Source organism: Salmo salar, chromosome ssa15 (assembly GCF_905237065.1).
Source record: "Salmo salar chromosome ssa15, Ssal_v3.1, whole genome shotgun sequence".
NCBI classification, from domain to species: Eukaryota; Metazoa; Chordata; class Actinopteri; order Salmoniformes; family Salmonidae; genus Salmo; species Salmo salar.
The window spans coordinates 33720538-33745905 of NC_059456.1; the positions used below are offsets into that span (position 1 = coordinate 33720538).

General features: G+C 43.0%; 2 protein-coding genes across 4 annotated transcripts in view; one reads left to right on the plus strand and one right to left on the minus strand.

Annotated features, from left to right (window-relative positions):
* LOC106571345 (midasin) overlaps positions 1-20368 on the minus strand; it is a 79622-nt gene extending 59254 nt beyond the window's left edge. Inside the window, exons 1-28 of one of the 2 annotated variants that reach the window (XM_045695636.1) lie at positions 20057-20368; positions 19473-19699; positions 18956-19180; positions 18642-18749; positions 18244-18436; positions 17780-17989; positions 13257-13388; positions 13029-13132; positions 12826-12940; positions 12341-12534; positions 11237-11318; positions 10663-10758; positions 10192-10304; positions 9568-9716; positions 9403-9463; positions 9071-9285; positions 6216-6319; positions 5967-6111; positions 5708-5804; positions 5023-5136; positions 4722-4869; positions 2923-3030; positions 2630-2781; positions 1635-1813; positions 1297-1505; positions 927-1073; positions 686-827; positions 357-491 (exon numbers count right to left, since the gene is read on the minus strand). In XM_045695636.1, the coding sequence (XP_045551592.1) occupies positions 357-491; positions 686-827; positions 927-1073; positions 1297-1505; positions 1635-1813; positions 2630-2781; positions 2923-3030; positions 4722-4869; positions 5023-5136; positions 5708-5804; positions 5967-6111; positions 6216-6319; positions 9071-9285; positions 9403-9463; positions 9568-9716; positions 10192-10304; positions 10663-10758; positions 11237-11318; positions 12341-12534; positions 12826-12940; positions 13029-13132; positions 13257-13388; positions 17780-17989; positions 18244-18436; positions 18642-18749; positions 18956-19180; positions 19473-19699; positions 20057-20152 (4000 nt within the window). In that variant the 5' untranslated portion in view covers positions 20153-20368. The remainder of the gene's footprint in view (positions 1-356; positions 492-685; positions 828-926; positions 1074-1296; positions 1506-1634; positions 1814-2629; positions 2782-2922; positions 3031-4721; positions 4870-5022; positions 5137-5707; positions 5805-5966; positions 6112-6215; positions 6320-9070; positions 9286-9402; positions 9464-9567; positions 9717-10191; positions 10305-10662; positions 10759-11236; positions 11319-12340; positions 12535-12825; positions 12941-13028; positions 13133-13256; positions 13389-17779; positions 17990-18243; positions 18437-18641; positions 18750-18955; positions 19181-19472; positions 19700-20056) is intronic. The other variant, XM_014144290.2, reaches the window with a different exon arrangement.
* A 28-nt stretch (positions 20369-20396) lies between these two features.
* LOC106571335 (CASP8-associated protein 2) overlaps positions 20397-25368 on the plus strand; it is a 32674-nt gene continuing 27702 nt past the window's right edge. For both annotated transcript variants that reach the window (XM_014144280.2, XM_014144281.2), the window contains exons 1-6: positions 20397-20818; positions 21148-21237; positions 23225-23308; positions 23455-23558; positions 23702-23776; positions 25237-25352. In XM_014144280.2, coding sequence (XP_013999755.2) covers positions 21183-21237; positions 23225-23308; positions 23455-23558; positions 23702-23776; positions 25237-25352 — 434 coding nt within the window. In that variant the 5' untranslated portion in view covers positions 20397-20818; positions 21148-21182. The remainder of the gene's footprint in view (positions 20819-21147; positions 21238-23224; positions 23309-23454; positions 23559-23701; positions 23777-25236; positions 25353-25368) is intronic.

A 25368-nucleotide genomic window follows, 5' to 3' on the forward strand; every position in this document is an offset into this window, starting at 1 on the left:
CTGTACCTTGTTGTCTCAACATCTAAAGCACATATTTATGTATGTGCAGCCAAGAGTTGTGAGGTTTCTCTCATTCCCTACATGCCCTTATAAAAGACACCATATTCATCTTGAACATTCTCCATACCACATTCACACACTGAACATTCTCCATACCACATTCACACTGAACTTTCTCCATTCAACATTCTGTATTTTGACAGAACAGTTGTAGTCACAGTAATGCTTTCCTGTGTTGTTGACACACTCCTCCAATATGAACTGTTTGTGAATGAGCAGGGTCATGCACACAGTTGGGTCGGGGTAAAAAGGGCATGTTGGTGTGTGCGTGTGTGAGAGAACCAGGCTCTACTCACTAAACTGTGTGGTGAGTTGTTGCTCTGAGAACAGGGTGTCAGAGGTCACCGTCCTCTTGAAGTGTTTCTCCAGGATGGACTGGATAGTGGAGGCCTCCTCTGGCTTCCTGACCCGCCCAGCCAGCAGCATGAACCCTGAGACACACTAACACTTCAACAATCCTAAATACTTAGGTGAAAAGACATTACCATTGAAGTGAAGCGGAACATGATTTCACACATAAATCACGCTGAAAAACCAGATAGAGAAAGCAATAGAGACAAAAACGGATGATAGTTCGTCGTATAAGATGGGACGAAAGTGCTGCTGTGATCCTATTGGGGCTTACCGTCATCAGCCAAATGCTGCAGCCAATCGCGGGAGGCATCGGTTTGCTCCTCCAGCCGATAGCGGTCGGCCCAGCGGAAGAGATCTCTCAGGGTGATGAAGCCATGTTTCCCAGCAAACACTGTAGATCCCCTGCGAAGAGACTATACACACAGCGAGTGAAAAAATTATAACATAATATTACCTTATTGCCAATGGCAATGAGTTAGCATATGAAAGGAGATGAAATATGAGACAGTCACCTGGAGATCCTGCATGACTTTGACCAGCTTGGAGCAGTAGGATGGAGGGAGACTACATCTCTGGCAGAGGATGGTCTCTAGCTCATCACTAGGCAACTCGTCAAAGTGAAGCTCCACAAAACGATTCCTGAAGGCCCTGGACAGCACCTGAGGGGAGAGAAATTATATTGCACTCGCTGAGACCTGGTCTACCAAACTACACTTTCATCACCATCCTAATTCCTGTGCCCGTAGGAACAGATCCCATGGTACTCAATGAGCGTAGAAAATGTGTGCTTGCTTGTCTTGCACTATTTATGGCTGTGAAATAACCAAACTACACTATCCCAATTTAATCCTAATAACCCACCATGGCCTGAGTCACACGTACCTTTCTGCCTCCGTAGAGACCAGGAGGATTCTGGGTAGCGAACAGCATGAATCGGGGGTGCGCTTTGATCACTTCCAGTGTCTCTGCGACAAACAGCTCCCTGTTGTCGTCCAGCAGTCTGTTGAGGGCCTCCAGGACGTCAGTAGGGGCCAAGTTCAACTCATCCAGAATAATCCAGTAGCCTTTCCTCATGGCGTCAATCAGAACGCCTACAGGGGAAGCATACAGAGACACACATGCAGAAGCACATACACAAAACGAAGACATTACACCGTGATTATGAACAGAACAATCTGTGAGACACTGACTGCAGGGCTACAGTGTAGAACTGGCCGTACCCTCTTTGAAGACCAGCTTGCCCTTGCCGTCAGAGGAGTAGCAGCCGATGTACTCCTGGATGTCTGTGTGCTCGTGGTTGTTGATCCTGACACACTGGTTCCCCGTGGCAGCTGCTATCCACCTGACCAGGCTGGTCTTTCCCACCGAGGTCTCTCCTTGGATCAGGACGGGGTGGCTCCTGAAGAACGAACAAACAAATATAGAAACAGAATATTTCTAGTAGATCCGGTTAGTGTCTGTGTTTCAATGTGCACTTAGTGGAAGAGGAATTGGCTGACCTCAAGTGTAGAGGTCATGGATTGGTCCCTAATGGCACCCTTTCCCTAGTGCACTACTAGGGTGCCATTTGGGACGCCGACTGTGTCCAGAGAAACAATCAAGTACTTACTGGGGACGACTGACCTGTGGCGAGGTCGTGTAGAATTGACCTGTGGCGAGGTCGTGTAGAATTGACCTGTGGCGAGGTCGTGTAGAATTGACCTGTGGCGAGGTCGTGTAGAGTCTGTTTTTAGCTGTGTTTCAATTGTGCAATTGATTTTCCTTGGACTGAAGTGTGGTCATGTATGCATCCCTAATGGCACCCTATTCCCTAGTGCACAAATTCTGACCAGAGCCTAGGGATTAGTGCACTATGTAGGGAATAAGGTGCCATTTGGGACGCCAACCATGTGTCCAAATCAGACTAAATTAACCTCGTAATGAAGGGCAGAGAAAGAAGTCGAGCACTGGGAACAATTGACCTGTGTTGAGGTCATGGCAACTACCGTCCAGCACAAGAGCAGCAGCAGCAGCAAAGTGGGAAAGTCATGTCATCTTTATGGCAGCAGTGATGACACAACCGATATTAGCCAATACATCTCATGTGACGCTCAATGTGCCATCAACAGGTTTACGATACAACAGTCAGTGAGTGGCTACTAGGACTATACCACAGGTATTGACTAGGTTGACTGATTGATTGATCCAGGGGGACGGGGGAGGTCAGTTTTCCTACCCAGCGGACACCACCCTGGCCAGGTCACGCAGGTTAAGCTTGACGGAGGTGGTGAGGATGTAGCTGGGGTCCAGAGCCGGCTCCATCTCCCCCTGGGATACCCAGTAGCCCTCCATCTGAATGCAGGGCCGCCCCGTGGGCTCCGGGATGGGCTGTGGGGAAACACAGGGTGAACCATGGCTACTGAGGAATCTCCTATTGAGGAATTATTAAGCTTCATCTTAATTATCCATCTATCTCAATTAATACAAATATGGAATCAATAAAGTCATATTACAGGCCTGCAGTATTACCTGCTTCAGAAACTTGATGTTTCCCCCCATGATGTGTTGACACACCAGTTTCTGGACCATTGGATGGGAGCTGCGGTCCAGCTGGGTAAGGAAACTCAAACAGAAGCCCTGGAAAAAGAGACAGATGGAGAATCTGGTCACATCTGAACCTATGGTCCAATCAGGTTACTAAGGATATCAATATACAGTGCATTCAGAAAAATATTCAGGCCCTGACTTTTTCCCTTTTTTTTTAACATGACAGCTTTATTCTAAAATTGATTAAATAGTCCCCCTCATCAATCTACACACACACACAATACCCTATATAGACAAACCAAAAACTGGTTTAGAATTTAGAAAACATGGAAATATCACATTTACATAAGTATTCAGACCCTTTACTCAGTACTTTGTTTAAGCACCTTTGGCAGCGATTACAGCCTTGAATCGCTTTTGGTATGACGCTACAAGCTTGCCACACCTGTATTTGGAGAGTTTCTCCCATTCTTCCCTGCAGATCCTCTCAAGCTCTCTCAGGTTGGATGAGGAACATAGCTGCACAGCTATTTTCAGGTCTCTCAAGAGATGTTCGATCCGGTTCAAGTCCGGGCTCTGGCTGGGCCACTCAAGGACATTCAGAGACTTGTCCAGAAGCCACTCCTGCGTTGTCTTGGCTGTGTTTAAGGTCGTTGTCCTGTTGGAAAGTGAACCTTTGCCCCAGTCTGAGGTCCTGAGCGCTCTGGAGCAGGTTTTCATCGAGGATCTCTTTGTACTTTGCTCTGTTCATATTTCCCTTGATCCTGACTAGTCTCCCAGTCCCTGCCTCTGAAAAAACTCCCCACAACATGATGCTGCCACCACCATGCTTCACCGTAGAGATGGTGCCACATTTCCTCCAGACGTGACGCTTGGCATTCAGGCCAAAGAGTTCAATCTTGCTTTCATCAGACCAGAGAATCTTGTTTCTCATGGTCTGAGAGTCCTTTAGTTACCTTTTGGCAAACTCCAAGCAGGCTGTCATGTGACTTTTACTGAGGAGTGGCTTCTGTCTGGACACTCTACCAAAAAGGCTTGATTGGTGGAGTGTTGCAGAGATGGTTGCCCTTCTGGAAGGTTCTCCCATCTCCACAGAGGAACTTTGGAGCTCTGTCCAAGTGACCATTGGGTTCTTTGTCACCTCCCTAACCAAGGCCCTTCTCCCCCGATTACTCAGTTTTGCCAGGCGGCCAGCTCTAGGGAGAGTCTTGGTGGTTCCAAACTTCTTCCATTTAAGAATGATGGAGGCCACTGTGTTCTTGGGGACCTTCAATGCTACAGAAATGTTTTGGTACCCTTCCCCAGATCTGTGCTTCGACACAATCCTGTCTCGGAGCTCTACGGACAATGACTTCAACCTCATGACTTGGTTTTTGCTCTGACATGCACTGTCAACTGTGTGACCTTATATAGACAGGTGTCAAGTTGTAGAAACACCTCAAGGATGATCAACGGAAACAGGATGCACCTGAGCTCAATTTAAAAGTCTCATGGCAAAGGGTCTGAATACTTATGTAAATAAGGTACTTCTGTTGTTTATTTTGAATAAATTAGCAAAAATAAATAACAATCAGTTTTTGTTTTGTCATTATGGGGTATTGTGTATAGATTGATGAGATTTTTTTTAATTTATTTTTTTAAATCAATTTGAGAATAAAGCTGTAACGTAACAAAATGTGTAAAAAGTCAAGGGGTATGAATAATTTCCGAATGTACTGTATGCTTATTTAATCAATATAAAGGATATCGAAATCAATGCTGGGAGAGCTTTGGCCTCCTACCTCGTAGAGAGAGCGCTGGACGCTGTAGCAGGGGTTGGCTGCCACATACTTCAGCGCCCTGCAGAGGGTACGCAGGCTGTAGTGGGGATGGTGTCCAGTCCCGTCCACCAGTTTGGAGGTAGCCTCCTTACGCACCGTCAGGTAAAAGCTGCAGCAGCAAATACATATTTTTTATTAAAATCTATCAATTAATCAATCAAATCAGCAATCAATATGACATGACATTAAACTTGACTTTGTGGAAACTTGATGAGCCACGTGATGCATATGACAGAGGACAGTGTGTATTCTGACCCCTGACCTTATAATCCCATTGATGACGTTTTTATTGGGGTTCAGGCCTTTCAGGTAGTCAGACACCAGGATGAGCAGGTCTCCCTCATTCTCCAGCTCCTCCACATACAGCTCAGTGAACCTGGGAAAGAAAGAGAGCAGCATGTCAAACCACAGCTAGTTGGGCCGCCAGGTCCCGAACAGCTAGTTGGGCCGCCAGGTCCCGAACAGCTAGTTGGGCCGCCAGGTCCCGAACAGCTAGTTGGGCCGCCAGGTCCCGAACAGCTAGTTGGGCCGCCAGATCCCAAACAGCTAGTTGGGCCGCCAGATCCCAAACAGCTAGTTGGGCCGCCAGATCCCAAACAGCTAGTTGGGCCGCCAGATCCCAAACAGCTAGTTGGGCCGCCAGATCCCAAACAGCTAGTTGGGCCGCCAGATCCCAAACAGCTAGTTGGGCCGCCAGATCCCAAACAGCTAGTTGGGCCGCCAGATCCCAAACAGCTAGTTGGGCCGCCAGATCCCAAACAGCTAGTTGGGCCGCCAGATCCCAAACAGCTAGTTGGGCCGCCAGATCCCAAACAGCTAGTTGGGCCGCCAGATCCCAAACAGCTAGTTGGGCTGCCAGATCCTGATAAGCTAGTAGGTTTGCCAGTATGCTCATAAGTTAAAGACATTTCAGTCAAACACCAGGCCAGCTCAGCCCATGTTCTAACCTGTTCCGTATGCCCAGGGGCAGGTTCCTCTTCCCCACGTCCGTCGCTGGGTTCATGCAGGCAAAGAGACGGAAGTCTGGATGGCGAACCAGGGGCTCTGTATAAAAAAGCATCAAAGTGATCATATTTCCAAGGTCATAATCAGCTAAAACTTTTATGACCAAAGCCATGACAATAATAATATGCAATTTATAACGTGTAATGCAATAGTGATATAAAAAGTGTTATAACATGCTATGGAGAGCAGTGGGAGCCTCACCAGTGTCTCCGCGGTCCAGCAGCACCAGAGAGCCGGCGGTGCCCTCCAGCAGGCCACTCAGACACTCCAGAGTCTCTGCTGCAGCCAGGTTCATCTCATCCAGCAGGATCCACTCTCCCTTCTTCACCGCTTGGGCCAGAGTCCCCTGTAGAGACACACACGGTTTACAATCACAGCAGGTTGGTGAGCAATAGGGATATGTAGTGTGTGTGTGTGAGAGAGAGTGAGACGCTCTAGGTAAACCTTTACCTCCACAAAGGCAAAGACGAGTGCTGTCTCACAGGCTCTGATCTGCTGCTGGGTCTGAGCCAGCCTCACGGCCAGGGTTTCCCACTGCTCCTGCAGCAAGGCAGCTGGGGAAAGCAGCACACAAAAACACAGACTGAGAACAGCCTAAGGCAACACTCACATTTCTGTCACAGTGAGAGTATGAGTAAGCTATTCAAGACAAGAGGGAATGAAGGTACTTATTTTGGTTGTTTTCCAAATGGCAACACTATTATCTATATGATGCACTACAGTGCCTTCCAAAAGTATTCACACCCCTTTTTTCCACATTCAGTTGTGTTACAGCCTGGATTTAAAATTAATTAAATTGAGATTTTTTGGGGGCACTGGCCTACACACACACACAATACCCCATAATGTCAAAGTGGAATTATGTTTTCCAATATAACTTTTTTCCCTTACAAATTAGTTTTAAAAAAAAATGAAAAGCTGAAATGTCTTGAGTCAATAAGTATTCAACCCTTTTGTTATGGCAAGCCAAAATAAGTTCAGGAGTAAAAATGTGCTTAACAAGTCACATAATAAGTTCATGGACTCTGTATGCAATAAGTGTTTAACATGATTTGAGCGAATACCTCATCTTTGTACCTCACATACTCAATTATCTATAAGGTCCCTCTGTCAAGCAGTGAATTTCAAGCACAGATTCAACCACAAAGACCATGGAGGTTTTAAAGAAGGGCAACTGTTTTTTAAAAAGCAGGCAATGAATACCCCTTTGAGCTTGGTGAAGTTATTACACTTTGGAAGGTGTATCAAAACACCCAGTCACTACAAAGATACAGCCTAGCTCAGTTGCCGGAGAGGAAGGAAACCACTCAGGGATTTCACCATGAGGCCAAATCCAGAATTTAATGGCAGTGATAGGAGAAAACTGAGGATGGATCAACAACATTGTAGTTACTCCACAATACTAACCTAATGAACAGAGTGAAAAGGAGGAAGCCTCTCCTGTACAGAATAAAAATATTCCAAGACATGCATCCTGTTTGCAACAAGGCACTAAATAAGGACAATAACCTAAAACACAAGGCTAAATCTACAGTGGAGTTGCTTACCAAGAAGACAGTGAATGTTCCTCAGTGGCCGACTTACAGTTTTGACTTAAAATATACAGTTTAAGTCGGAAGTTTACATACACCTTAGCCAAATACATTTAAACTCAGTTTTTCACAATTCCTGACATTTAATCCTAGTACAAATTCCCTGTCTTAGGTCAATTAGGATCACCACTTTATTTTAAGAATGTGAAATATCAGAATAATAGTAGAGAATGATTTATTTCAGCTTTTATTTCTTTCATCACATTCCCAGTGGGTCAGAAGTTCACATGCACTCAATTAGTATTTGGTAGCATTGCCTTTAAATTGTTTAACTTGGGTCAAATGTTTTGGGTAGCCTTCCACAAGCTTCCCCAATAAGTTGGGTGAATTTTGGCCCATTCTTCCTGACAGAGCTGGTGTAACTGAGTCAGGTTTTCTTCGGCTTGCAAGCCTCCCCCTTTTTCCTCCAAACATAACGATGGTCATTATGGCCAAACAGTTCTATTTTTGTTTCACCAGACCAGAAGACATTCCTCCAAAAAGTACTATCTTTGTCCCCATGTGCAGTTGCAAACCGTAGTCTGGCTTTTTAATGGCGGTTTTGGAGCAGTGGCTTCTTCCTTGCTGAGCGACCTATCAGGTTATGTCGATATAGGACTCGTTTTACTGTGGATAAAGATACTTTTGTACCTGTTTCCGCCAGCATCTTCACAAGATCCTTTGCTGTTGTTCTGGGATTGATTTGCACTTTTCACACCAAAGTACATTCATCTCTAAGAAACAGAATGCGTCTCCTTCCTGAGCGGTATGATGGCTGCGTGGTCCCATGCGGTAGGACGGCTACGTGGTCCCATGCTGTTTATACTTGCAAACTATTGTTTGTACAGATGAACGTGGTACTTTAAGGCATTTGGAAATTTCTCCCAAGGATGAACCAGACTTGTGGAGGTCTACAATTTTGTTTCTGAGGTCTTGGCTGATTGCTTTAGATTTTCCCATGATGTCAAGCAAAGAGGCACTGAGTTTGAAGGTAGTCCTTGAAATACATCCACAGGTACACCTCCAATTGACTCAAATTATGTTAATTGGCCTATCAGAAGCTTCTAAAGCCATGACATCATTTTCTGGAATTTTACAAGCTGTTTCAAGGCACAGTCCATGTAAACTTCTGACCCACTGGAATTGTGATACAGTGAGTTATAAGTGAAATAATCTGTCTGTAAACAATTGTTGGAAAAATGACTTGTGTCCTGCACAAAGTAGATGTCCTAACCAACTTGCCAAAACTATAGTTTGTTAACAAGAAATTTGTGGAGTGGTTGAAAAACAAGTTTTAATGTAAAATTCCGACTTCAAAAAATCAAGAACTGAAAATGGTTGTCAAGTAATCATCAACAACCAATTTGACAGAGCTTGATTATGTTTAAAAAGAATAATGGGCAAATGTTGTACAATCCAGTTGTGGAAAATTCTTTGAGACTTACCCAGAAAGATTCACAACTGTAATCACTGCCAAAGGTGCTTCTACAGTATTGACTCAGGGGTGTGAATATTTATGTGAATTAGACATCTGTATTTAATTTTCAAAAATGTGCTAACATTTCTAAAAACATGTTTTCACTGTCACTATGGGTTATTGTATGCAGATAAAAACATTATTTAAAAAATGTAATCAATTTTGAATTCAGGCACCACAAATGTGGAATTAGTCAAGGGGTATGAAAACTTTCTGAAGCCATTGATGCAAACAATATCTAAAGAGTGTGGTGGTACCATTGTTTTTTTCCTGCAGCTCCGACTTGCTGAGGGCCGACTTGCAAACGTGGTCCATGAGCTTAAGGAGGTCCTGCCAGCGCTTGCCCCTGAAGCAGGTCTGCACGTGGCCCAGGAAGGTCAGGTTCTGCTTGCGGGAGTAGGTCTGGGAGAACACGTCCTCGAAGGCCTCACGCAGGGGTAGCAGGATAAGCTTGTGGTCCACTGGTTTATACCTTAGATCAGGGAAGAGAATATGCCTACTCAGTACCAATGCAGGCAAGGGTAATATCCCTGTCTGAATATGCTGGTATAGGTGAAAGTTCATACAGGAAAAGGACTAATTCCCTTACCCTCCTAGCAGGTCAGCTGTATCACTCTGCTGGTTCATATTCACCACCCGTAACCTGTGTCCTGGAGAGGGAGCGAGAGAGAAGGGGAACATAGGTGTTGGTTAGTGGGTTCCCACTGTACCGTGTTGTCTGAGAGAAGCTTTCTGGCAGAGTGTTGCGTCTCACCAGTGATTCCAGCCAGGTACTGCACAGTGGATGTCTTGCCCGTGCCCGTCTCTCCGACCAACAGAATGGGCTCACCCTGGGTAACACACACGGCTAGCTGTTCCAAAAGCACTGCAGAGGGCCGCGTGGCAGCAAATGTCTGCTTCTCACTGTGCACATTGAGATACACATAGGTTTGGTTACACTTTTACTCAATCTCAAATTTTACCTAATACATTCATCAACAAATATACTTTTTTGTTACCCCCAATTGCAGATTTCCAAAGGTGCGTTTCTGCTGTAGGGTTTTTGTTTTTAGTCATATGCTGAGGACTGGAATATTTGCTGGTTCATCAAAGTGTGTAGTTAGGGATCAATTCCATGTTTATTCAATCAACCAGCGGGAGTCTATTTGGCTGGGTAAGTGTTGGGCCTGGCAAAGCGACAGTAACGTCTATATTGTCTAAACAGACAGGTTACGGGCACAGACGGGCAGGGCTGGCAGCCTGACTCAGTGTGTTCCATAAGCGATAGCTGCCAGGCAAATATCGGACTACTAACCCGGGTACTTAATTGACTTCAACAAATTGCGGTGCATCAGATGGCAACTAATTCGATTTAGGGTCACACATTTTGCTGACTTACTTGCCGATGCGGACCACTTCGTTCTGCTTCCGTTCCAGGGTCACTCTGCCCACCAAGGCCTCCAGCTCTGTGACAGAGATGCCAGGTTGGTACATCTGGCAGAAATGTGCAGCCTGAGAGGCACACGACCATAGAAATAAGAATTAATAGAATGGCTTGGAAGTTCTAACCTTAGAAATAAGAATTAATTAATGTATTCTTATTTCTATGTACACAACCATCATGTCAACAGTCAACAACCATCACCATGTCTGAGTCCAATACGGCACCCTTGGCAAATGGCACTCGCAGGGCTCTGGTCAAAAGTAGTGCACTATATAGGGAATAGAGTGCCATTTGGGACTTGCTCTATGTCAGGAGACTGTAGATCGTCATAATGTCCTAAAGTACGACAAACTTGGACATCAGTACTGAACTTATTTTGACATGCTGTCAGCAGAGGCCCATCATTTCCAGTGATGCTGGACTTACCTTCTCTTTGGAGATGTTGAGCTTGCTCCCGATGACCTCAGCCATGCACAGCCTCCTCTCTGGTCGGGATAGCATAGCTGTAAAGCAGTCTAGGGCCTAAAAGGGGGGGAAAGCCGCAAAACAGTACAGTTAACAAGAGCATTCTTTTGTTGGGCGGCAAATTGTTAAAAGTTTCTGAAACTGTTACAGCTACATTGATTTTCCATTCAAATATGGATTGTGCTAACTCAATGAATCTATTGTCAGTCGACACTAAACTAGCTTTGTTCAACCAACCTGATGCGCAGTCAGTTCTGATTCAGGAGGCTAACCCTAAAGAGCTATGAAAAAAAGTGTTGAACACATCGAGCCCTATTCCGACTAAAGGGTTTTCCATCCTAACATAGATTAGGTAATAACCTTACCAGAGTCTAACCTTGCCAGGTCTACATAGCCACAGAGTTCTAAGGCAAGTTCAGAATTATCCGTGGTGAACAACAACAGTTCAAGCCGGAAAGCTTCATTAGCATAGGAAACAATGGCAGGAGGGTGACAACATTGCAATGGCAGCCTGTGCTGCTGTGACGAGGCTCACCTCCAAGAAGACATGTTGAGCGGTGGCAGACGAGGTGCTGTCAAAGTTACTGCTGATCCTCTCACACCATTTCAGCAGGTCTCTGTAAAATATAGAGTAGAGGTTACATAAGGGCTCTCCAACTCTGTTCCTGGAGAACTACCCTCCTGTAGGTTCAGTTGTAACTAACCTGATTCACTTTATCAACTACTATATTATTAGAATCAGGTGTTGATTTTACACCAAGGGAAAGCCCTGAGCCCAACACGTACACACAGGTATTCCCAGTATGAACCCTTACAAATGGGTGAAAAACGAGTGGCCTCCACAAATGAGAGGGTCAGGTCTGAACTGGTTACCTAATGATAAGGGCTGTCCTGGTGTAACGTCTAGCATCTGTGGATCCAGCTCTATAGAAAAGAACGGTCCAATCGATGGGCCATCGAGCGCAGGCAGCAGCACCCAGTGGAAAGCTAATTAAAGTCCTGAGGGCTAGCTGCCTGGTCATTTCATTTCCCAGTGGGCCAGTGCAGATCCTAATGTAAACCTCACAACCCAACTCTGCTCTGGGACGCATGTGGTGGGATGGATAGGGCCGCTGGGTTTACCTGTATCTGGGGCTTGACCATTACTGTGGATCTGAGCAGCTAGGGAATCATGACAATGAGTTCATCACCAGTTCATATTGGCAGAGAGACAGTGTCATCTTTCAATGCAGGGGAAAATATATTGTGTATAGACACCTACTGTGGGAATCAGCTTCAAGATAAACCATGAGAGAACTGAACATGAATAAATTGCAACAACATGAGACAGAAAAGCTAAAAGTAAAAAGAGGGGAGCTGAAAATAAGAGCATATATTTTTATTGTATTTAACCTTTATTTAACTAGGCAAGTAGGTTAAGAACAAATTCTTATTTACAATGACGGCTTACCAAAAGGCAAAGATTAAAAATAAACACAATATAAATACAGGACAAAACACACATCACAACAAGAGAGACAACACAACACTACATAAAGAGAGACCTAAGACAACAACATAGCAATGCAGTAACACATGACAACACAGCATGGTAGCAACACAACATAACAACATGGTAGCAGCCATAGCATGCCATTACCTCAGTGACAGTCCCCTCCCCTCCAGGGACGTGGTCTTGTCCTCCAGCCTGTGATGAGACACCTCTGGGGCATGAAGACTGTCTGTGTGGCCCAGTGCCACCAGGTCAGGGTGCCTCTCTCCAGTCAGCTGGCAGTAGATGTCCAGGAGGCGCTCGACCACAACTGTTAGGTTAGGGTACCGGTTCACCAGCACCTGCACAGGCAAACAACAACAGTTAAAGTTAAAGAGAGATATAAAGAGAATTAAAACAATGCTTCAATTGCAAATTATATCCAAGTTTCCACAGGCAAAGAACAACACGACTGTTAGCTTCAGGAACTTCATTAGTAAGATAAAACTGGTTATAAAGTACAGTGCAAGTTGGATTCTGTAGTACATCATGCTAGAAAAAAAATACACTTGAAACAGAGGATACACTGGTCATATTATAGACCACAGGAAATTGATGTGGACTCCATTGGATCATGTCCTCAGTCGTCTCACCTTCTTCAGTTCCTCTCGTGCCATGTTTCCAATTTGTAGTTTAGTCCAGTACTTGTCCAAGAGAGCTGCGTGGGTGTTCTGTGGCCTGTACCAGCCTCCGGCACTGTGGAACATTCTACAGATACACACAAACATCAGTTATTTTCTGTGTAAAAGGAGGATGATATTTATAGGGTCACACGTGGGCCACATGACATTCTTACCTTCTCGTAGCAAAGAATTGGAAGCCTGGAGCCACTTCAATGCAGTCCTCCCGTCCTGGGATCATCAGCTGTTTATTCTCCATCAAGGGAAGGAGTACAGATATCTGCAAGGCATACAACTCATATGATAAAATACCTTGTAGCCTTGAACCTACTACTACAGTAATAACTATATTAACAGGTCACTTCATGTAGTTCCATGCGTGATTCAGCTATGCAAAAACCCACCACATCCAGAGGAGCATGGTCAATGTCCTCCAACAGGATCCAATGTCCTTTAGAGACAGCCTGTGTCAGGGAACCTGGCTGCCACACAAACTTCCCTGGGATATCAGTACAGCGATACATCCCAAGCAACATCTGCAATAAAGCAGCAAAGAGATTAGATCATTGCTATCAACCGTTCAAAAACAGTAGAATGCCCTCAGAGGACGATGCTAGAGTTCCAGGAAAAATATAAAGTACCAGTCAAAAGTTTGGACACACCTACTAATTTTGGAAACACCTACTAATTTCTTAAATTGTAGAATAATAGTGAGGACATCAAAACTATGAAATAATACATATGGAATCATCTAGTAACAAATAAAGTGCTAAACATATCAAAATATATTGTATGAGATTCTTCAAAGCAGCCACCCTTTGCCTTGATGACAGTTTTACACACTCTTGGCATTCTCTCAACCAGCTTCACCTGGAATGCTTTTCCAAAAGTCTTTAAGGAGTTCCCACATATGCTGAGCACTTGTTGGCTGCTTTTCCTTCACTCTGCGGTCCAACTCATCCCAAACCATCTCAATTTGGTTGAGGTCGGGTGATTGTGGAGGCCAGGTCATCTGATGCAGCACTACATCACTCTCCTTCTTGGTCAAATAGCCCTTACACAGCCTGGAGGTGTTGGGTCATTGTCCTGTTTAAAACAAATGAAAGTCCCACTAAGCGCAAACCAGATGGGATGGTGTATCGCTGCAGAATGCTGTGGTAGCCATACTGGTTAAGTGTGCCTTCAATTCTAAATAAATCCCTGACAGTGTCACCAACAAAGCGCCCCCACACCATCACACCTCCTCCTCCATGCGTCACAGTGGGAACCACACATGCAGAGATCATCCATTCACCTACTCTGCGTCTCACAAAGACAGTTGTTAGAACAAAAAAAATCTCAAATTTGGACTCAGACCAAAAGGACAGATTTCCACTGGTGTAATGTCCATTGCTCGTTTTTCTTGGCCCAAGCAAGTCTCTTCCTTCTTATTGGTGTCCTTCAGTTGTGGTTTCTTTGCAGCAATTTGACCATGAAGTCCTGATTCACGCAGTCTCCTCTGAACATTTGATGTTGACATTTGTCTGTTACTTGAACTTCGCGAAGCATGTATTTGGGCCGCAATTTCTGAGGCTGGTAAGTCTAACGAACTTATCCTCTGCAGCAGAGGTAACTCTGGGTCTTCCTTTCCTGTGGCGGTCCTCATGAGAGACAGTTTCATCACGGCGCATGATGGTTTTTGCGACTGCGCTTGAAGAAACTTTCAAAGTTCTTGAAATGTTCCGGATTGACTGACCTTCATGTCTTAAAGTAATGATGGAATGTTATTTTGCTTTGTTTATTTGAGCTGCTCTTGCCATAATATGGACATGGTATTTTACCAAATAGGGATATCTTCTGTATACCACCCCTATCTTGCCACAACAACTGATTGGCTCAAACGCATTAAAATAAAAATCAATTATTTTTAAAAAGGCACACATGTTAATTGAAATGCACCTCATGAAGCTAGTTGAGAGAAAAAAAAGAAAAAAGTACATATTTTTATTTATTTCACCAGGTAGGTTAGTTGAGAACAAGTTCTCATTTCTTGAAATTTCATTTCATTTCAAACTGTTTTGCTTTATCTTGGCCAGGTCGCAGTTGTAAATGAGAACTTGTTCTCAACTTGCCTACCTGGTTAAATAAAGGTGAAATTAATAAATTAATAATTTGCAACTGCGACCTGGCCAAGATAAAGCGTAGCAATTCGACACATACAACACAGAGTTACACATGGAATAAACAAAACATACAGTCAATAATACAGTAGAACAAAAGAAAACAAAACGTCTATATACAGTGAGTGCGAATGAGGTAAGTTAAGGCAATAAATAGGCCATGGTGGCAAAGTAATTACAACATAGCAATTAAACACTGGAATGGTAGATGTGCAGAAGATGAATGTGCAAGTAGAGATACTGGGGTGCAAAGGAGCAAGATAAATAAATAAATAAATAAATACAGTATGGGGATGAGGTAGGTAGATAGATGGGCTGTTTACAGATGGGCTATGTACAGGTGCAGTGATCTGTGAGCTGCTCTGAAAGCTGGTGCTTAAAGCTAGTGAGGGAGATATGAGTCTCCAGCTTCAGAGATTTTTGCAGTTCGTTCCAGTCATTGGCAGCAGAGAACTGGAAGGAAATGCGGCCAAAGGAGGATTTGGCTATGGGGGTGACCAGTGAGATATACCTGCTGGAGCGCATGCTATGAGTGGGTGCTGCTATGGTGACCAGTGAGCTGAGATAAGGCGGGGCTTTACCTAGCAGAGACTTGTAGATAACCTGTAGCCAATGGGTTTGGCGACGAGTATGAAGCGAGGGCCAACCAATGAGAGCGTACAGGTCGTAATGGTGGGTAGTGTATGGGGCTTTGGTGACAAAACGGATGGCACTGTGATAGACTGCATCCAGTTTGTTGAGAATGCCAAGAGTGTGCAAAGCTGTCATCAAGGCAAAGGGTGGCTACTTTGAAGAAGCTCAAATATAAAATACTATTTTGGTTACTACATGATTGATGATAAATATGGGGCGGCAGGTAGCCTAGTGGTTAGAGCACCAGGCCAGTAACCGAAAGGTTGCTAGATCATATCCCCGAGCTGACAAGGTAAAAATCTGTTCCTAGGCCGTCATTGAAAATAAGAATTTGATCTTAACTGATTTGCCTAGATAAATAAAGGTAAATTAAAAAGATTCCACGTGTTATTTCATAGTTTTGATGTCTTCACTATTATTCTACAATAGAAAACAGTAAAAATAAAGAAAAACACTTGAATGAGTAGGTACAGTTTAAGTCGGAAGTTTACATACACCTAAGCCAAATATATTTAAACTCAGTTTTTCACAATTCCTGACATTTAATCCTAGTAAAAATTCCCTGTTTTAGGTCAATTAGGATCACCACTTTATTTTAAGAATGTGAAATGTCAGAATAATAGTAGAGAGAATGATTTATTTCAGCTTTTATTTCTTTCATCACATTCCCAGTGGGTCAGAAGTTTACATACACTCAATTAGTATTTGGTAGCATTGCCTTTAAATTATTTAACTTGGGTCAAACGTTTCAGGTAGCCTTCCACAAGCTTCCCACAATAAGTTGGGTGAATTTTGGCCCATTCCTCCTGACAGAGCTGGTGTAACTAAGGTTTGTAGGCCTCCTTGCTCGCAAACACTTTTCAGTTCTGCCCACACATTTTCAATAGGATTGAGGTCAGGGCTTTGTGATGGCCACTCCAATACCTTGACTTTGCTGTCCTTAAGCCATTTTGCCACAACTTTGGAAGTATGCTTGGGGTCATTGTCCATTTGGAAGACCCATTTGCAACCAAGCTTTAACTTCATGACTGAAGTCTTGAGATGTTGCTTCAATATATCCACATAATTTCCTACCTCATGATACCATCTATTTTGTGAAGTGCACCAGTCCCTCCTGCAGCAAAGCACCCCACAACATGATGCTGCCACCCCCATGCTTCACGTTTGGGATGGTGTTCTTCGGCATGCAAGCCTCCCCCTTTCTCCTCCAAACATAACGATGGTCATTATGGCCAAACAGTTCTATTTTTGTTTCATCAGACCAGAGGACATTCCTCCAAAATGTATGATCTTTGTCCCTATATGTAGTTGCAAACCGTAGTCTGGCTTTTTATGGTGGTTTTGGAGCAGTGGCTTCTTCCTTGCTGAGTGCCCTTTCAGGTTATATCGATATAGGACTCGTTTTACTGTGGACATAGATACTTTTGTACCGGTTCCCTCCAGCATCTTCACAAGGTCCTTTGCTGTTGTTATGGGATTGATTTGCACTTTTCGCACCAAAGTACGTTCATCTTTAGGAGACAGAACGTGTCTCCTTTCTGAGCGGTAGGACGGCTGCGTGGTCCCATGGTGTTCATACTTGCGTTCTATTGTTTGTACAGATGAACGTGGTACCTTCAGCCGTTTGGAAATTTCTCCCAATTTCTCTTTTTGGGAGGTCTTAGCTGATTTCTTTTGATTTCCCCATGATGTCAAGCAAAGAGGCACTGAGTTTGAAGGTAGGCCTTGAAATACATCCACAGGTACAATTCCAATTGACTCAAATGATGTCAATTAGCCTATCAGAAGCTTCTAAAGCCATGACATCATTTTCTGGAATTTTCCAAGCTCTTTAAAGGCACAGTCAACTTAGTGTATGTAAACTTCTGACCCACTGGAATTGTGATACAGTGAGTTATAAGTGAAATAATCTGTCTGTAAACAATTGTTGGACAAATTACTTGTGTCATGCACAAAGTAGATGACCTAACCGACTTGCCAAAACTATAGTTTGTTAACAAGAAATTTGTGGAGTGGTTTATCAACGAGTTTTAATGACTCCACCTGTATGTAACCTTCCGACTTCAACTGAATGTCTAAACTTTTGACTGGTACTGTATATTTTATAAATTGCTACATTGGATCACTGCACTTACTTTGCTGTCAGTTTGATCCCCAAGTTGAACTTTGAGAATCTCTGGTGTTTTGGTATGTCCGGTCACTGCAGCCAAGAATTCCACCAGGGCTGTTTTACCACATCCAATGGGCCCTTCCAAAAGAACAGCCTTCTGAGATGCCACGGCCATGGCCAGTCTCCGCAGGTTGCGGCAGGTTGAGTCCACTAGCACCAGATGTTTTAGGTTACCCTAGAGTTTAGTAAGAGTACAAATATAATGCCACCTATCAAATCAACACCAATGATGTAGTTTGAACCATATATTCCATAGTCTTTCACAAACAACCAATCTCTAAATCTAAGCAGGAAGTCATTAGCCTGGCTGCCAGTCTGTTTCTGCTCTCCTTCCAACTGCTAATGGAATTGTCATGCCAAATATCTTACCAACAACAATGGAGTAGGCAAAAGCACAAACAGATCTGGGACCAGGATAGGAAGTCTTACCTGCTCTGTCTGTTTTGGGGCAATCCTAGGTAACACCACCCCACAGACAGCCACCACGGTCTGGGACAGGTCCTCTGACACCACCTGGCCCCGGGTGAACTTGTTCACCTTCTCCTGGCACCACATCACAGTGCCCTGGTTAGCCAGCACCAGGGCCTTCTCTACCTCCAACTGCTGAGTCTCCTCCAGAGACCTATGTGTTTATAAGCCGATAAAAGCAAAGGTTATAAACTGAACATTGTATTCATATCTGCAATCTGTGAAGACATGCAAGTCTACATTTGAGTACACAATGTGTGCATTATAATAACATGCAAAAAAACTTTTTTCATCCATCCCAATCAACATACACCAATCGTCAACAGTGTTCAAAATCAGTCCAATAGAAATGTACATACTTTATCTTCATGTGCAGAATCTCGTCACTCGACAGCACCTTTCTCAAGAAGATGGTTTTCTGATTATCAGTCATGTGAGACACCAGAGCCAGACACTGGGCAGTGTAACTAAACGGAAAAGAATCCAGAAGATCACTAAGCTTGACTTCACATGAATACAGACAGTTGTAAAAGCATCAATCAAAGCATCCAGCCTGTTTCTGTAGCGTGAGGCAGCTTGATGTATAAGTACACTCCTGGACAGGATGCTAGTCTGCCGTAGGGCCTGAGAGAGAATAGATACTGAGGGAATGGTAGACAAGGTAGATACACACCCTCGAACCATGACGTCGCTGGTGAGTAGCTGAGACACGCAGGCACTCCAGTCCCAGAGGACTCGGAACTTGGTACAGTCACTCTGGAGGAAGCGGAGAGTAGCACCCATTAAGTCCCGCAGTTTCATCCTCCTGGGGCCGTACTGGACAGACGAGGACTCTTCACTGGTGAAGAAGAGCCTCTGGAACACTGGAGGGGCATCATTGAAGTACCTCGCAGCAAACCTGATAATGAGGAAAGTGCAACAGAGGTTGTTAGAAGTAGTCGTTGATGTGGGCCAGTGCTGATAGGTAGTACAGATTATTTTCTACTGCTTGAATACTGGCCTCTCTCATAGAATACTAATAATAATCCTCGAAAATAGAAACCCTGATACAGTAAAATATAAAGTGAGCATTGGCAGCTTTTTCATGTCACTTCAAGCCCGTAGAAGAGAATGGAAAAAATAGCTAGTGTTTATGAAGTGTTTTTCCATCATGTCTAATGATCAGTGATCATGCAGGGTTCACTACTTACGCCTGTGCATCAGGACTGACACCGAGGAGTTTGCTAAGCGCCACACACAGGCGCTCGTGGAGATCATGGTTGATCCTGCCGTCTGCTTTGATCCTCTCTGCGTTCCTCTCCAGCAGGTCAAGGATCAGGGGCCGGAGGTGGCGGGCGAGCAGCAGCGTATAGTCCTTCTCCAACAGAAGCTGAGCCAAACAAGCCAGAATACACCGTCTGTCCTGCTGGCTCCATATCTACAGACAGAAAGACATATCAGGGGTAAGTCAAGATTGACATTTTAATTCATTAGGACATGCCAGGCAACTATAGGCAAGGGTGGGCTATGTCTACACCCTCCAATCTCAAGGGACATCCATCAATGTCATGTAAATAGCGTCCTGAGCAAAGACAATTGTAATTAGGTCACATTTGCATTTATTAAGATGGGGTGTAGGCATAGTGCAATTGTTTGGATTGTAAATAGACAAATGCATATTTAAGAGGGTGGAATATGCACGTGCACATATAGGGTGCATCACTTATCAATAGGTCAAAACAGAAATATTACACACTATTGTGTTCATAACACGTCAAGGAGAAATGTATCTTACCTGTTTTGCTAAATACTTGCTGAGTTCGTTGTGACTTTTGTCAATATGTCTGGATATGGTACCAAGTGATGACAGGCTCAATTCTAAATTTTCCATCGTACCATTTGTCGTTTAGGCAAGAGAGATCCACAGCGAAATTTGCGATAATCGATAAAGACTATAATATGTTGTTATATTCTTCGTTGACCAAATCGTGAGGTGCATCACTTGCTTGTCTGTCTAGATTGTATCACAACACAGTTAGCACGTTCCCGTCACTGTTAAAATCCAGTCCACATGTGAGTAAATCAGAAGCACTTCCGGGTCGAATGTCCAAATGATGTCGCTTACATGACGCGATTGGAAGCGACAGTCATACGTTAGTTGATGCTTTTGAAGTCAAATATAACCTATGACACCTAGTTTTTTTTCATACAGCACAATATTTACGGAGTGAAACGTCCCGGGTCCCGAACTAGCTTAGACCAGACAGCTTGCTAGATAAATTGCAAACTTTTTGAAGTCAGAAGCTGTGGTTTCCTTAATAAATAATCTAGCTAATTTGGCTTTGTATGATTTTGGCCTAAATCACAGGCTGCTTCATTTGATATGATAATTTTACTTTGAATGTCTGAAAGTCCCGGAAGAGCCACTAGCATCTGTTTTGCAGACCGCGCGAAAATGTCGTTATTTCCTGCTCCCTGAAAAAGGTTGATCGTTGGGTTGGCGCGACAGTGATTGTAAACAGATGATAATAACTTTCTTCGAATATATTTTCATATGGTGAGTGGATTTATTTATTTTATAATTCACATTCCAAGCTATTTTCATACTCAATGTTCCTCCATGTCTTGAGTTTGTAGCTAGCTAGTTAGGTTTGTAGGTCTCAGACAAACGTTAGCTAGCTAAATACATTAACTGGCTTGCTAGCTTGTTGTTTCAGTTAGCTAGCTAAAATGTGCTGATGCCTGGGGCTGTGCTTTCCATTATATCCCTTGGTGCATGTACAAGGAGCCGACATAGCTAATTTAGCTTGCGCAATGAACTAGCTAGCTACACACACACACACACAAAAACAAACATACTAACTAATTATGCATTGTTTCTTCCAGGTACATCTCTGAGCCATTGATTGAGCATCAGGAGAATGGAGGGGGATTTGATGGACGAAGTGTATGGTGATCTCAGCCAAGACAACTGCAGTGAGTACAATGCAATACATATATACAGTACCAGTCAAAAGTACAATTTTGACTATTTTCTACATTGTAGGATACTAGTTTAGACATCAAAACTATGAAATAACACATGTAATCAGGTAGTAACCAAAAAAGTGTTAAACAAATCAAAATATATTTGAGATTCTACAAAGTAGCCACATTTTGCCTTGACAGCTTTGCATTCTCTCAACCAGCTTTACCTGGAATGCTTTTCCAACAATCTTGAAGGAGTTCCCACATATGCTGAGCACTTGTTGGCTGCTTTTCCTTCGCTCTGCGGTCCAACTCATCCCAAACCATCTGTTGGGTTGAGGTCGGGTGATTGTGGAGGCCAGGTCATCTGATGCAGCACTCCATCACTCTCCCTGGTCAAATAGCCCTTACACAGCCTGGAGGTGTGTTTTGGATCATTGTCCTGTTGAAAAACGAATTATAGTCCCAATAAGCGCAAACCAGATGGGCTGGCGTATTGCTGCAGAATGCTGTGGTAGCCATGCTGGTTAAGTGTGCCTTGAATTCTAAATAAATCAGTGAACGTGTCACCAGCAAAGCACAATCACACCTCCTCCTTCATGCTTAACGGTGGGAACCACACATGTAGAGATCATCCGTTCACCTGCTCTGCGTCTCAGGAAGATGGGCCAAGAAACATTGCTTGTGTTTCTTGGCCCAAGCAAGTCTCTTATTAATGTCCTTCAGTAGTGGTTTCTTTGCAGCAATTCAATCATTAAGGCCTGATTCACACAGTCTCCTCTGAACAGTTGATGTTGAGATGTGTCGGTTACTTGAACTCTGAAGCATTTATTTGGGCTGCAACCTGTGGTGCAGTTAACTCTAATGAACTTATCCTCTGCAGCAGAGGTAACTCTGGGTCTTCCTTTCCTGTGGCGGTCCTCATGAGAGCCAGTTTCATTATAGTGCTTAATGGTTTTGCGACTGCGCTTGAAGAAAGTTCTTTACATTCTCCTGGTTGACCTTCATGTCTTAAAGTAATGATGGACTGTCGTTTCTCTTTGCTTAGTTGAGCTGTTAATATGGACTTGGTCTTTTACCAAATAGGGCTGTCTTCTGTATACCACCCCTACCTTGTCACAACACAACTGATTGGCTCAAACACATTAAGAAGGAAAGAAATGCCACAAATGAACTTTTTACAAGGCACACCTGTCAATTGAAATGCATTGCAGCTGACTGACTACCTCATGAAGCTGGTTGAGAGAATGCCAAGAGTGTGCCAAAGCTGTCATCAAGGCAAAGGGTGGCTACATTGAAGAATATAAAATAGACACTTTTTTGGTTACTGCATGATTCCATGTGTTATTTCATAGTTTTGATATCTTCACTATTATTCTACAATGTAGAAAATAGTAACAATAAAGAAAAACCATGGAATGAGTAGGTGTGTCTAGACTTTTTTCTGGTACTATATATTTCCCTTTAACACTGGCCATAGATGGGACACGCTTTTCACACCACTTTGATACGAGGTGATTTTCGTAGCAGGTTAGGAGAGCATTTTTGCTAACCCTAACTCTTTTCCTAACCTTAACCTCAGTCTCCTAACCTGCTATGTTAATTATCCTAATCTGCCACGTAAATTATCTTAACCTGCGACGAAAAAGTAACTTCGGTATCGAAGTGGTGTGAAGAGTGTTTGCCGTCCATACATAGTGGGTGCTGAAAGACATGCAACAACTTTCCTAAAATAGTTTCTGCCATGAATCATTTGGTATTCTTCTTGTAGTGCTGTCCTGTCACAAAGCACTGTTATTTCCCGCGTATGGCACTGCAATAGTCCTGATTTTATGCATTCAAAGAAATATACAAACCTGTGTTATGTTGATCCCCTATTACACTGGCATACTGTATCCAATAATAGAAGGCATTTCTACAGTAATGTCATTCCATGTGATGAAATTACAGCACTGCAATTATAGCCGTGTATCTTTGCAAAACTTCTACCTCACAGATACGGTGGCAGCTTTCGATGATGATTCTGTGGATATTTATTCTGGTTTGGAAAGTCCAAGTCCGAGGATTTATCCAAATGCAGGTAAATATCACTCAAACATACACATTGGTTCTTCACAAGATGGTCTGAGTCAGATATATATTTTTAGAAGTAGAAAAGATATCTATGTTCTCTCAGAATATAACTGATAATAGGGCCTGCTTCATATTTGTGTATTCTTATTACAGAAAGAAACTGCACACTCCTTTCACCACAGAATCTGAGCTCTATGGATTTATATGAAGAAATCATAACAGAGGAACAACAGGATAAAGACACTTCCTACAATGAGGTTTGTACTGTAATCCTTATCCAATTCATGTGTGTGTTTTCTTTTTCTCTTTGCTTTCTCTAAAATGGAATGCTGTTCATCAATGATAGACAGATCCTGTTAGAACTGAATAACTAACCATCAGTACCTATGTCTCATTACAGTTGAGGACAAGATACAATGCTGCACAAAGCCAAATTGAAGAGTTACATAGGCGGTTGCAGCAGATTGAAACAAAGGTTTGTAATAGAAAGTCTCAAGTGTCAATCATGTGCTAGTAGTACCCCTTGAAATACAAGGAGCATAAAAGTACTTTAAATATTTTTTACAAAAATAGATTAGCTAAATCAATTAACATTTACTTGAATTTGAACATTAGATTTAAAAAAATGTATTTCCCTCTGAAAATCCTTTGTTATTCTCTGTGGGTGATAGTGCTGAGCGATTAACCAAAATGTTAGTAATTTTAAGGTTTATAAACAACTAATTGACCAGACCATGGTTCAATTATTTGAATTCCATTTTTATTTTTATTTTTTATTTTTTGTGAGCTCAATGCTCACATTGTTTTTCTAGAGATAAATCGGATCAAGACCGAACTGTGCGACGTTGTAGTTTCCAACAGGCCATTATTCTACGTAGTTTAGCGCAGAAAACGTCAGTATTAACTACAATGACCATAATCCATTGAGTGCCTTCTTGTCCAGTCTCTGTGTTTCTTTTCCAACTGCTACATTAGGTTAGTGTGGGGCAGACACTGAGCGAGAGAGAGAAGAGACAGAAGAATGCAGGATAGAGAGCATTAGCATCGCAAACTATCTCTACCTGAAATTGCATTATCTAAGTCAGGGGTGTCAAACTAATTTTGCCCCGGGGGTCGCATTCGGTCTTCAACGAGATCTGGAGGGCCACACTGAAAATGTTATTTCCTTGCCTCAAATTTGGCAAAAAATAGTCCTCTATCCATCGTTATTTGAATTTTCGAAGCTCCCTGACAGTCTAGTAAACTGGACATTCAAAAACCACTGTTTGAATAGAAGTCTATAATTTTTTTATACCGTTTCGATTCAGGTTTAGTCATTTTAAAGTATATTGAGTTTGTTTTCTTTTACTCAAAACATCAACCATCCTCAGGCAGGATTGGACCCCCCCCGGCTATGTTTGATAGTTGGTATTCAGCAGTCATAAAAGTATGCCTTATTTACTTTGAAGAACTACTAAATTGTGATTTTGTCAGACAGCATAGGCAGCAGCTCTATAGAGATTGTCTTGGGATGAAATAATAAAGTAATCAACTAAAACAAATGTAATATACACACCTGAAGTATTTTATCAAAGTAATGTGAATAAATGATGGTTAATAAGCAGTAATGGGCAGTCACTACCATCATTGGACTTTTATTAATTGTTTTATTCTGTGTTAAACCATTCAACCCACAATGCATGGAAAATAATTATCGAAATTGAAAACGGTGATTTTATTTTTTAATAATCGAACCAAAACCTAACCGACCTCAAAAAGCACTAATTGTTCAGCACTAGTGGGTGATGGAAAGGCTACATTGACAAATGATTGCATTGGTTATCTCTGTTTCTTATTTACATTTTGGTCATTTTAGCAGATGCTCTTATCCAGAGCAACTTACAGTTAGTATAACCACTTACTGTATGTGGTTGAGATGTTGTTGTCATTTTGAAGAATACAACGCTGAACACTGAGAACAGCCGTCTGAAGAAGAACATCTGTGCGCTCATCAAAACAGCTAAAATGGAGGTTGTGCGGAAGGACGAGGAGATAAATAGGTTGAGCCAAAGGTAAGTGTCTTGACCC